Genomic DNA, 13,397 nt, shown 5'->3' on the forward strand with positions numbered 1-13,397 from the left:
TTTACATGTAAAATTACACATAAAAACCCATAGCAAGTTGAAATGGTAAACACAAAATTCAAGATAGGATATCGCTGGCAGGGGTTGGGATGGTGGAGGGGCACACAGGAATCTTCAATAGAATTAGTTATGTTCGGTTCATTCTCTACGTGATGTGTTCACTGGTGCTCATCTTATGTTTTGTAACTTATAAGTATATTGCATATATTATTTGTAGTATCAAATATTATATAGTAAACATTTAAACTACACAAAATTGGTTTTGCTCAGATGGGTGTCCTTCCAGCTCCTCTTTCACTGAGTGTCTTTTTTGTGCCACTGAACTTGAATAAGGGTAGCAGATCTGAAAGAAGAAACGTGTCGTGAGATGAGATATACAAATGCTGTCTGAGCTCAGCTCAGACTAATGATCTTCCCAGACTGGATGTGGCAAAATTATTACAAAGTGACAGAGCCAGTTCTCTTTTACTCTGTTGGGTCATATTTCAGTTTGGTGGCTCATTTTTCAGTGTAAGACCTATCTTTAAAATACGTGCTCAAGAGTGGATGTGGGCTTCAAGCAGTTCTTGCCTGTCAAGTGTCTTCTCATTCCATCCCCCTAAAATTGAAAGTTGCATTGACACATTTTAAAGGAAGGACGGAAAAAGTTCCTTTGTTTAGATTATAATTTTTGTTTTAAATATGTAGTTTAAACACACAATAAAGGTTTTGTTACCAAACGTATTGGAGGAGTGGGGAGTGACAGTGGTTAATCAATTTAAGTCATTTTAGTTCCAATTGATTTTTTAAATCACTTTCAGGGCAAATAAGGCAAAAATCTAACCACCCTCACCACCCCAACTCCTGTCCTAGCCTCTCAGCTGAAAACCCTTCCATGTTGCTGAATTGTCCCCAGGCAGGATACCTTTCCTATCTCACCACCTCCTCTGCACAAACATGCTCCCAACACTTCTGATTCCCAAACCCCAATCCTTCTCCACCACCTACCTTTTGCTACTGGTAGGGCTGTGAGGGGTTTGAAGGACTGGGGTGGGTAGGGGGGACAAGGCAGGCCAGGGAGGAATGGGGGAGTAGGCTAGGGAGGGAATTTAATCCAAAATAATATACAGCAGAGGAATTAACAGGAATCAGAACCCCGCTGCAGGTTGTGGAGTAGACAGAGCCTGTGGATTGAGGTTGCACAACCTGGAGTCAAATCCCCAGCTCCGCCATTTTTGAGTTGGGTGACTGTGACAAATGACTAAACTTCCCAAAGCCTCAGCTTCTTCACCTGAAAAATGGTTAATAATGCCTACATCTAGGGGGGTTGCAGGATTAGATTATGCTTATAAATTGTAAATACTCAGTATACAATCAAATATGGTGCTTTATTCGTATTGGGTGAATATGCTGAAATTACAGAGGTTCTGTATAGGCTTGTTAATAGAGATGTAGATTTGACTGAGTACAGGTTGATTTATTTGCTCATCCTTGGATGCAGACTTCTTGACATTCCTTTTCACTGTTGAATCTATTTCCTGAGCCATTACAGCCACTGAACCAAAAGCGGGCACAAGAGTTGACCTGTTTGTCATAATACCATCGAACCACATATTCGCCACAGTTTCCAGGCTTTAGGGCTTCCAAACATCTAGGATCTAGGGTGAGAAAATGAAAGTGTGTTATTATAGGTTTTTCTTTCACTGGAAAGATGAAAAGTAAAAGCTTTATGAAGTTTATTTTCCACGCACACTAATATACCAACTAAGAAATTATGGTTCAAAGTTAGAGAAGAGTTCCCTGATTCCCAAAACATTTCCTCCACCTGAAACTCCACCATTAGATACTAACTTCTTTGAAAACACAAGCTCTTAATCCTCATGAAACCCCACTAAAAATGCATATTTCCCTAAAAGCATTACACTGAGAGCCTTCATTGGTTAATACTTTTGTGGGGATTAGTTGATAGGAAAAAGATGGGACTTCTTCATTTTGGATTTGATTTAAAATTGAATTAATATTTGGAATGAAGACGATTTGGGCCTTCTGGACACATGCCCTTCCAGTTTGTTTAGAGAAAGCACCACTGCGTCACATGTCACTGTGCCTAGTAAAAAAGGAAAATTCCTTTAACTTACAAAAAAAGTAAAATGAAGGGCCCCCTTTATATCATGATTTTCTTTTAAAAAGAGTAGCTCTTGCAGGACAATAAAAACATGCCCTTCTAGTGTCAGTTTACAAATAAATTTTAGAAACACATCCACTGGAAAAAAAAAAAAAAAAGCCAAAGAGAGCTACAACAATAAAGCCATTGTTAAATCTCTTTTTTTTTCACAGTACTCGTTAGTGCCTTGATTCATATCTCCTACCTGAGGAAGTGATTCCCAAGCCAGAGAAGCCAGAAAAAAGACCAAATATGTACTTGCTGAGACCTGTGTTCTTTGAGACCGTTTATATGTATTTTTATATGTGTTATATTTATATTATATTTAATTTCTCAATAGCAAAACCAGCCCCCTCTCCATCTCTCATAATCATTTCCCCAGATTTGAAGTATGTCTCAATTCATTTCTTTTCTAAAACTAAATGAAGACTCCTTAGACCAAATGGAAAGGAGCGGTAGATTTTCACAACCTCCACTCTTAAAAATAATAACTAAATAATGTAAATTGTGTAACTTGTTTTCAAGCCAATCCAAGTTTCTTTTGGGCAAGGAGATTGTCTCTTTCACATGTACTTCAGAAACTATGTATATAGTGAAAAATTTCTCTAGATATTAACTCCATAGAAAATATTTTGATGAATTGTAATCTAGATTCTAGCTTCTTTCTCCTTATTCTACAATCTAGGGATTAAAAACACAAATGTCTATATGTGTGAAGTTCACATGCAAGACAATAGGGAATGGTAGGGATTATGGCAAACAGGAGCACACAATCCTAATGGCATTCAAATTTATAATAATAAACTCTATAAGAGCTTTAAAATTTTTATTGACCAAATTTGTTCCACAGCCAGTCAGTTTTCTAATTCTATATATAATAAAGCGAAAAGTGTCTTTTGTCCTCCCTGTTTACAGTCAAAACATGTTCTCTCTGGATGAGATTTTAGAGACCATCCTTCCTGTGCCTTCCTCACATTGTAGATGCAGCAGCTGATTGGCAGATGTCTCTTACCTTTGTATACTAACTTTTCCAGCGGTAAAATCAAAATGGGACTTGGAGTTCTGGTTTCCAGACCCTCTGCCCCATCCTCAGAGGGGCTGAGCAATGCTCCCTGGGTGGTAGCAGCTTCAGACGAAGGAGTAGGGGCCAAGCTGTCAGCCCAGGTCGGCTCTAGAGGCTCTTTCTCTTTGTCCTGGGTTCTGGGGACACTGAACTACACACAAAAAAAGTTCACATTTTTGTTTATGGTGATATGAAATCAAAAAAGCTGGTTAGCTTTGGGGAACATTTAAGGAAAAGTTCAGCATTGCTGCTTCTCTCCAACTCTCCAATATTAATTATTTCAATAAAAGTTCAGGAAATGTCTTGCATCCCAGAATACCCAAGTGGTGAATTTTCCCACCACTTCATGTGGTGAGTGTATCTACACATGCACACACATTTCACTGCTCCGGGCACAGATGCTTTTGTGTCACACCTTCCGGAGACATCCGCACGCAGGGCCTGAAATTCCTGTGAGGTCGGGAGGAATTTATCTTCATCCTTACTCACTGGTATGAGGAGGGAAAATAACCTCTAATTTCCTTAACCTCTTTTTTTCATGGCCTTTTCCTCTCCATTTCCTAACACTACAGAACTAACTATATCACAGAGTATCTACTGCAAACTCAAGGAATTTTGAGATTGGGAATTGGGGTGGCAGAGGACAATAGTACGGCTAAAATAAAAGCAATCACTTTTCATCTCATTTGATTATTTAGCCAAATCGCAGCTGACAACGCCTTTGCCTGCCCTTCCTGTCATCCAGACTCCAGATAGTCCCAAATGCTACAGGATCCTTAGCTTCTAGGAAGTTCTGAGACAAGTTTGCTTTCTAAGGAACAAAGAATCATAATTTCAAGACCAAGTTTCCTGGACTAAAATTTCCAAGTTTCATCTAAATTTATGATATGTAACGAGACAAGGAAGAAAAAATGTTTTGCTTAAAAAAAAATCACGTCAGTTATTCTTGACTATGATTGCCAGGAGCTAGGCCAATCTTTTATGGGACCAATTAAATTCTATTTTTTTTGGATCCCAGCTACTTGGAGTTGAGTCAATCATTCATCTTAGTCCTGGCCCAGTACAGCCATTTGCATACTGTCTTTTCTTGTTTGTTTGCTGTTTATTTATCTAAACAGGTAAATTTGTGAACTAGGTAAAAGTCATTTTTTTGACGCTTTCGCACTCAAGATTTCTGTCATCCTGTGACCAGAGCCAGCGGTCATTACCTGTTCCCTGTCATCTAAGCTGTTTTGCTTTTGATTCTGTCCACACACATACAGACACACACACACACAGGCACACAATGGAGGGAAGGGCTAATCAATACTACTACTCACGTATGTTATTTTTACAGTGATTAAAGCACCAGATAAATTAGAGCAAGTATTTCCATTGAACGAGTCTGGTCATCAGCCCTATATAAAGGATAGTCAATGCAAGTAGAGTAGTGAATTTGTTTTTGTCTTTGTTTTCTGCTAAGGATGGTTCACCCTGAGCTAACATATGTTGCCTATCGTCCTCTATTTTGTATGTAAGCCACCATCACAGCATGGCTACTGATAGACGAGCGACGCAGGTCCACAGCTGGGAACGGAACCCGGGCTACCAAAGCAGATGCACCAAACTTAACCACTAGGCCACTGGGGCTGGCCCCTAGTGACTTTTCAGTAGTCTCAAGACACAATTTCTCGTACAAATAGAGATAAAACCATGGGTCACTTGAGGTTCCTCTTTCTTTCAGAATGATCTTGAGTGTACATGTGATGCTTTGCATACAACTTTTGTTATAATCATAGAAGTAGAGAATTTTAAGGCTAGAGGAAAACTTTCTCAGTATCTCATTTTCTATGAGGGAATGTAAAGCCCCAAATGAGTAAGGAACTTCCCCAAAATTATTGGTAAGCTAGTGGCAAAATCTGAGAAATGTCTGTTTCAGGAAAGAAATACTGTCATTTTTTTTGGTTGCACGTATTTCACTTTAAGCAAAAAATAAGTTAAAAGAAAAGCTTGACTGAGGAGTAGTTTATCAAACATAAAAGCCAACGGACATTAGGCTGCACTCCAGAAATACTGCCTGTCGGGTGAGAATGTTCCTTTGAGGAAGTAGGCTGGGCAGCACGGTTTTCTTAAAGGCGTTAGCTCAGCCTTTAAATCGTTGCCTTGTTCAAGTCTTAAGCCCTCATGAGTTATTCTTTACCTCTTGTAAGTTTAGGAATGTGTGTTTTCTTTTTCAATCATGTCATCATTTGGGAATTTTGACTGCTGGAGCATTACACCTCAGTTCCAGAACAAGTGAAATTAATTTTTTTTCATAAATGAGAATAATTTTATCTTTTGGTTCCATGAGATTTCAGATTAGTATTCAAACAAATGCCTAATTGTTATGGTTTGCCATTTTTATAATTTTCTTCTTTATTACAAAAGCAAACATGTTTGTCGAAAAGAATTTAGAAAATCTGGACAAGCAACAAGAAAGAAACAGAAATCACGAGTGATTCTACTTCCTAGAGATAACCACTGTTGTTACTCAGGTGTATTTTTTCCAGTCTTTTTTCTATGTGTACATACTTATTTTTTTTAACAAAAATGTACTATCTGGTTTTCTATGTTTCTTTTTTAAAAACTTAATATATTATAGTTGTTTCGTACACTTTACTATGACTCTATAACACCAGTTTAAATATGGAATCTATGTATAACTAGAATGGCCTTTTTTGAGCATTTCATTTATTTCCTCTTTGTTTTTCTGTTAGAAACCACAAGACTGATTTCTGGGTCAAAGAACAACATGTTTCTGGCTTCCGAGACAAAGTCCTCTCCAAAAAAGCTTTCTGATTCGGACTTTCACCAGAGAGTATCTTTTCTTAAACTATCACTTCTTACTAGATATTATGATTGAAAAAAGAGATAATTACCAGTTTGATAGGTGCAAAATTCTTCAACTGATCCACAGAGTCCTGCCACAATCTGTCTCCCCCCTGCATTTATAACCTCACCCTTCACTACTCCCAGCATGTCTTGCGATGATCTTCCGTTCCCTCCTCCTCTTCACTCTGCCTCAGGCTCTCAAAGTCATCCCTCCCACCAGGGCCCAGGAGAAGTTGGTCCCCATCAGCAAAATCTCCCTCAATAACCCCATCTCTACTAACATTCCCCTTCCAGATGGTGCGTAGTACCTTCTAATGCTTCTATACTTGACCCTGATCATATAGAAGTTAACCTTTAGTCCTAGTCTATCTTGTATCATTTCTTTTTTGTTTTTTCCTTTTTCTCCCCAAAGACCCCCAGTATATAGTTGTATATTCTTCGTTGTGGGTCCTTCTAATTGCGGCATGTGGGACGCTGCCCCAGCGTGGTTTGATGAGCAGTGCCATGTCCGCACCCAGGATTCGAACCAACGAAACACTGGGCCACCTGCAGCGGAGCGCACGGACTTAACCACTCGGCCACGGGGCCAGCCCCCTATCTTGTATCATTTCTGTTTCACAGGTGTAAATATCGCTTCTTTGATAAGAGACATTAAATCTTACCACGTTTTTCTTTTTCTTTTTCCTTTTCTTCCTTTCTCTTTCTTTTCTTTTCTGTTTCCTTCCTTCCCTCTCTTCTTCTTTTTTAAAAATCTTTATAGCACAGAACAGAGAATTGTGGCCACTGCATGAATTCAGAATGGGTTAGAGGCTTTCTGTTACATTCATCTTTAGGCTGAACTTGATAAGGATATGCAAAACAGAAGAAAGGCAGAGAGAGAGAGAGAGGATGGACTTTGGATTTAATTATTCAGTTGCTTTAGGTTTTAATGTCATTTTAAAATTTAAAAAAAGATTAGACCCTAACATACCTTCCAACTCTAAAAGTGGGATTTACACAGCCCAAACTTTACTGGTAGGATATACACCAAATTAATGGTAGTAGTGGCTTCTGGAGAGAGAAGGAGGAGAAAGAGACTCTGGAGAGAAACAAGCGAGGAATTAAACTTTATCTGAAGCAAGAGCGAGGGAACAAATGGAAACACTGGTTGTGTCTGCGCGGTGGGTACTTAGGTGTTTGTTACATGTATTCTCGGGTTTTTTATAAATCTCAAACCTGAAAACAGAAGACTGCTGACCAGCTCTGCACATTTCTACTCTTGCGACACCGGCTGCCTCGGAAGAGACGAATGGCCCCAGGCCTAAGCAGGGGCTCACCACTGTGGAAAGACAGAGAAGAGGGGACTAGGGACACATGAGGGGCCGACACCTGGAGCGCAGGGCTGCTCCATGCAGCTGGACAAGCAGATGTGTTATCATCATTCACTTTCAACCTTAGAGCAGATCATTAAGAGGAGGAAGACAGATTTTGAGCAGCATCCTAGGAACATAAATGCACGAGCTAAAGGAGGATTACTGACCAGGTGCCACACGATTGCAAAAGGTCGCTTGGTTTCTGATTTCCAAACATTTTCCTCATAATTCATTACCTAGATTCTTGCACATACTACAGACCAGCTCCTCAAATTTGAGCTCATGTCTTCTCTGGATGAATGCTAATGATCACCTACATTAGCCCATGTGTTCAGACTTAGCTCTTCCCGATGGTGCAGATCCAAATATCTCCCAGTTGGCTGTGGGGACTCTGCTCCTGACAGTTGGCTCCTCAGCCAGTGCCTTCAAGGCGCCTGGCTTCTCAGGCTTTTGACCTTGATGGACATTTACCAGGTGATAACATTTCTTTGCCAGGTCTCTCAGCACTGAAGTCCTTAAATTGAATGCTCTTTATTTGCATGTAAGGTTGCTGAGGATGTCAGGAACACCTTGAGTTTGGGCTGCGCCTCCTGTTTACCTGCAGCTTTGTTTTGAGGTAGACTGCAGGAGTTCATTCTGTTTAACCCCCTCATTCTTTGTATAATGCCTTCCATTCTGCCATTGCCCAGTATACCTTTTGACTGTTCTAATCATATGCTTTTAGAACAGGAAGAATATTCTGGTAATAATCCCTTATTTTACAAATGACGAAATGGAGATCTCAAGAAATAGGTGATTCACCCAACGTCAGGCAGCTGTCAGATTTCATTTCTATGGTGTCATTCATTGTGACAGGCACTATAAATTTTAAAAGCCTTAAAAAAGAAAGACCACAACATGCAAAATACATGCATCCCAATCTCTAAAATAATAGAATAGGAAAAATATAAACTTTAAAGCCAAGGAAATAAAGTATTTAGCTCCAGTACTGAGACTATAAGCCAAGTTTCCTGACTTCCAGGTCTGGGATATTTCTTCAGTTTGCAATATTATTTTTTCTCCTTCATAGGATAGGAGCATCTTATATTTTAAGGGTAATACATATATTATTAGCAAAATATGATACTTACACAGCAACTTCACATAACAATACTAATAATTAGTTGTTACATAGGGTTTTGTCAAGAAGAATTTGAGTTTTTTTGACCAGCACAGTGAGAGAGTATTAATTTTATTTTATAAACAAATAAATCATAGTTGACCAATATAACCACGGCTTAGTTATACTTGGCTTAGTCAGGGCCACTTAAAAATGATTAGATTTGATTTCAGGAAATCAACTTAATTTTCCTGACAGTGGAGATGCTAGTAAACCAACACTAGGCTTAGCCCCATGTCTTTTGAAAGCACTGATTATGGCCTTTGAATAGGCTACTTCATTTAATAGTCAGTATAATACAACTGAATAACCTATGAAATTTTACTTGAATAGGACATTAGGAGAAAATATAAATGAACTCAAATATTTATGTCTTTTCTCCTAATCTACTCTCATAGAGGCTTAGTACTAAGTTAAAATATATGCCATGGTTTTATAGACAGGTTTTTTAAAAAATCCAGCCAAAATGGAATTACATATGAGAGATAATTCAATTACGTTATTTTTTAAAGAGTAAAAAATAAACAAAATGACACTATCAACAGGTAATGGATAAAATGGAGAAGATGTAGAAAAGAGAGGACAAGAGTTTTGAGTTTAACAATATATTAATATAGACAAGAAATGATGAGGCCCTGATCTACAAAAGTAGAAGTATGGATGAGGGGAAGGAGGTTGATGGCTTGGATAGAGGGATGTTAAGAATAGACCAAAAAAGACAGTTCCAGTGAGTATGGAAGATGAAGTAAGGAGAGAGCTACAGACTAGCCCAGGTTTCTTGTCAGGTGCCTAACTGGTTGGTGAGACTATACTTAGGAAGGAAATGTGCAGGAGCAGCCCTGTGAACATATTCTATGTTGACTGCCGTGGGACACCCAGAATAAGAGGTACATAGACAACAAAAACTATGACTCTGGGGCCCAGGAGAAAGGTTTGGGTTGGAAAGGCAGATTTGAGAGAAGTTAGCAAATGTGGCTCTAGAACTCAGAATATGGAACAAGAAGAGAAGCAGGCTAAGGACAAATCTCAGAAAAATTGAGTTTAATATTTAGGGGGTTGACAGAGAAAGAGAACCCCCCAAAGTTACTGAGAAAGAATGCTCAGCAGGTCAGAGAATAAGAGAGAGGACTCTCAAAATCAAAGGAAAGAGTGGCCATGTTGCCATATGCAACAGAGAAATTAAGTAAGAATGTGACAGTAAGATTTGGCAATTAGGAGGTCATTGGCGACTTTTCCAGCAGAGTTTCAGTGTCATGTTGGAAGCAGTAGCCTGACTTCAGAGATTTTCCTAAGTGAATGAGAAGTGAAGAAGTTGAGAGAAGGAGCCAGAGGGAGAGAGAGGGAAGCAGAGCAAGGGTGTGCGTGTGTGAGAGAGAGACAAAGACAGAGACAGAGAGAGAAAGAGACAGCAGAGACTGGCCAATGGAATAATTTTATTACAAAAAGAAAGAGGATAGTAGCAAGAGGGACATGTGAACTAAAAGAGGGTTGGGGTATTTTTTAGGTGGAAGAGTCTGAAGCCCATTTACTGACTATAGGGAAGGAGTCAGAAATACTGGCGGGAAAGGGCACAACGGTGAAGCAAGGTCCTGGTCTTAGAAGAGGCGAAAGGGAATGGGCCTCAGAGCACAGGTAGAGAACTAAGAGGTGTCCCATCAGAGTTGAGGATAGAGGCTGAGGTCAGGTTTTGGAATGAAGGGACACATCCAACTCCAATATCCAGTCAGAACCTGCCCAGTCTCCAGTTCTTGAAAAAATTGCCAGAGGAGCCCCAGTTTCAGAAGTTGCCTTCTTTAGGAGGATCTTAATATGGAGTAAGAATGAGTAAAAGTTGTGAGGAAAGGAGAGTAAGAGATGACAGAGATGGCAAGAGTGATATGGACATGTAGATCGTTGAGCAGCGGGTGTGATAATGATGCGAGGGGAGAAATGAGGCAAGTGGGATGAGGACCAGGGATAGGGTTTCACTAAAAAAGAAAGCAGACAAAGAGAGAGTGGGACGGCCGCTGTCCAAGTTTTCTGTAATTCACATGAGTATGGAATATACATTTCCTCCTTGGAAATGAGGAGCCTGCATGCTAGACTTAAGGCTGGCATTCACATCCAGATGGTCTCACAGGGAGGGAGGAGACTCACAGCTCCCCCTTTTCCTCCACCTCTCCACCTGGTGGAGGAGCAACCCAATGAGACTCTAACTAAACTAGCATGCCTACCTCCATCACTAGGTTGCTGTGGAATCATTCTGCATAGGAATCCCACAGCCTCCTTTCTACAGAGAGGAAGAAATCTCTGCTACCAGTTTAAGTTATTTGCAATCAGGGATCAATTCTTCACAACACAAAAAAAGAAGCTTAATGGAAAGAATAGATAGGGCTTCTTTCCTTTCTACTCTTTCAAGGGGAAAAAAAAAATCTAGAATATTATTACAAGAAACCAGCTCCAGTGAATAAACACCCTGCATGTTGACATTACTTTATTTATTAACGCATTTAGAATGACAAGAAGTGACTTCATGCAGGAAATTAATATGCTCATTTGCTGAATGAATCATGACTGGATATAACCAGTTGGTCAGATTAAATCATGTTTACTTGAGTCTATTGTCCCACTCCCATTTATATTCCAGAAATCTTAACCCAACTGCCAAACCCAGAGATATGAAGTGCCAACATTATTAGTCCCATAAAGGATAAGGCTTTTTTACATATACAGTGTAACTTGTTTATAACAATCTTGTTTATAACAGTATAACTAATGTGTTTTGTTGAAGGAAATCTTCAGATTTCTTTTTTAGTCCAACAGTCAGTATAGCATTCATTTGGCCAATAAGTGTTTATTGAGCATCTACTATGTGCAAGACAAAGCACAATTTTAGATCACAAAGATTAATTAGACACAGATCATGTCCACAGGGAATTTAAATCCATTAGGAGAGTCAAGGTCCATGCATAAATAATTATTAACAAGGTAAAATGTGATAAATTCCAGGAGAAACTATAAATTTTCCTGAGATTTCAGAAAGACAGAGTAGAATGTACATGTTTAGCTCCCCAAGACTGGCCTGAAAAAGCAGTAGGGCAGGGTGTTGCCTAAGTGTTATGAATTTAGTAGAACATGGGAAATCCTTCTACTTTCCACATTTCCCAACACACCTGTTCCCAGAAGTTTAGTGTACAAGTTCATTCCACAATTAGATAAAATACTTAAATGTAAGTCCTTCTTGGAGATAGAAACCCATTGACTTAGATTTCATATAAAAGTGTAAATAACTGATATCAGATTTTTCCCTAAGAATGGATTTTGAAAGAAGAGGAAGGAAGGGAAGAGCTAGGTGTCTTAAAGAGTGACAGAAGAGCCAACAGAGAAAGGAAATAGAGACACAGAAAGGAAGACAGCACTTCTGACATCATCACTTATTCATTTTGCAGTATTGCTGGGGAAGGCTTGGCAACAACCTGAGAATTGAAAGGTTTTGACAGATTCATTTTGCTTTAGATGTTTGGATACTGTAATTTTACTTTTAGAAAAAGGCAGATGTGCATGCACAGATATATAAGAATGTTTTTGTATTTATGTGTGTGTATACATTATATGTACATATGACAGAGATATAAATGTGAATATAAATGCATGTATGTTTGTTCAGACTAAATATCTGTTAGGAACATTGATTGTTTAAAAATTCAATCTTGCCTTGGTGCTTCTACAAAGGGAGCCAGGGTGAGAAGATCTAGAGACAAGAAGGGCTGTCCAAGAAGCTCAAGTTCATTGTGAGCTCCCACTATCTCAGTTAGAGGCACCCTAAGGAGACCTAGCTGATGCTCAGTTCCCCTCTATGTGACTCTTAGTGTTATAAATCCAAACTATTTTGGATGTACTCTTCTTATAGCCTCCCCTTCCCAGCTACTAGAATGCTTCATCTTTCATAATCCATTAACAAAACTTATCTCTCAGGGTCATCAAGCTTCTTGGGTCATGACACCAGAGGATAGGGTCTGGCTGTTCCTCATTTTGTTATAAGTGCTTTGGATGTCCCTTAGGTACCTCCACTTTACCTGGTACAAATTAAGCTCACTATTTTCCTCCAAAAATACCCCGCTCTGCCTCCTGTATTCTCCATCTCAGTAGATGGTGTTTCAGTTCACCCCATCTCCAAACCGGAAATCCAACTGTCCTCCTCAAATCCCGCCCCCCCAACCTCTAATTCATCAATCACTAAATCCTGTTCATTCTGCCACAGAAATGGCTTTCCAATCCATGCCTCCTTTCATTCTGACCACCCCTGCCTTAGTGTAAGGCCTCATTATCTCTTACCTGGATTATGGCTCCTCGCATCCCAGCCTCCAGTCTCCTCTCCTCCCCCTCCTATTTATCTTTCACACTGAAACCAGGGTTATTTCCCCTGTGAACCAAATATGACCATACGACCCTTGTTTTAAAAACTCCTCTGTTTTCTCGTGGCTGCCTGTATGGAGCTTGACACATAAAGCCATTTATACTTAGTCCTCAAATTATCTGTCCAGCTTTAACTCTCACCATTCTGCCACACACACACCTTAGGCTCCAGTTAGACTGAACTTGTCCTAATTTCTTGAAATGCCATGTGCTTTGGAATCCCCCTTTGCCCATATGTTCCCTCTGCTGGAAATATCATTGCCCCTACTCTTGCCTTGAAAAACTCATATTTATTCTTAAAATGCCACCTTTTCTATAAAGCCTTCCATTACTCTGCCCTGAAATTAATTGCACCATTTCTTGTGCTTCATCCATGGCTTTGCTAAAGTTCTTAATACTTCTTGTACTTATCCATCTCACTGATAGACCATGGAT

At 39.4% G+C, this 13,397-nt stretch overlaps 1 protein-coding gene across 1 annotated transcript in view; it reads right to left on the bottom strand.

Moving 5' to 3' along the window:
* Positions 1 to 1,348: 1,348 nt before the first annotated feature.
* The window catches only part of COL28A1 (collagen type XXVIII alpha 1 chain), a 168,519-nt gene continuing 156,470 nt past the window's right edge, over positions 1,349 to 13,397 (bottom strand). The window contains exons 34-35 of the mRNA XM_046669968.1: positions 3,156 to 3,357; positions 1,349 to 1,637 (exon numbers count right to left, since the gene is read on the bottom strand). Of these exons, the coding sequence (XP_046525924.1) occupies positions 1,465 to 1,637; positions 3,156 to 3,357 (375 nt within the window). The 3' untranslated portion in view covers positions 1,349 to 1,464. The remainder of the gene's footprint in view (positions 1,638 to 3,155; positions 3,358 to 13,397) is intronic.

This window comes from Equus quagga, chromosome 8 (assembly GCF_021613505.1).
Source record: "Equus quagga isolate Etosha38 chromosome 8, UCLA_HA_Equagga_1.0, whole genome shotgun sequence".
Taxonomy (NCBI): Eukaryota; Metazoa; Chordata; class Mammalia; order Perissodactyla; family Equidae; genus Equus; species Equus quagga.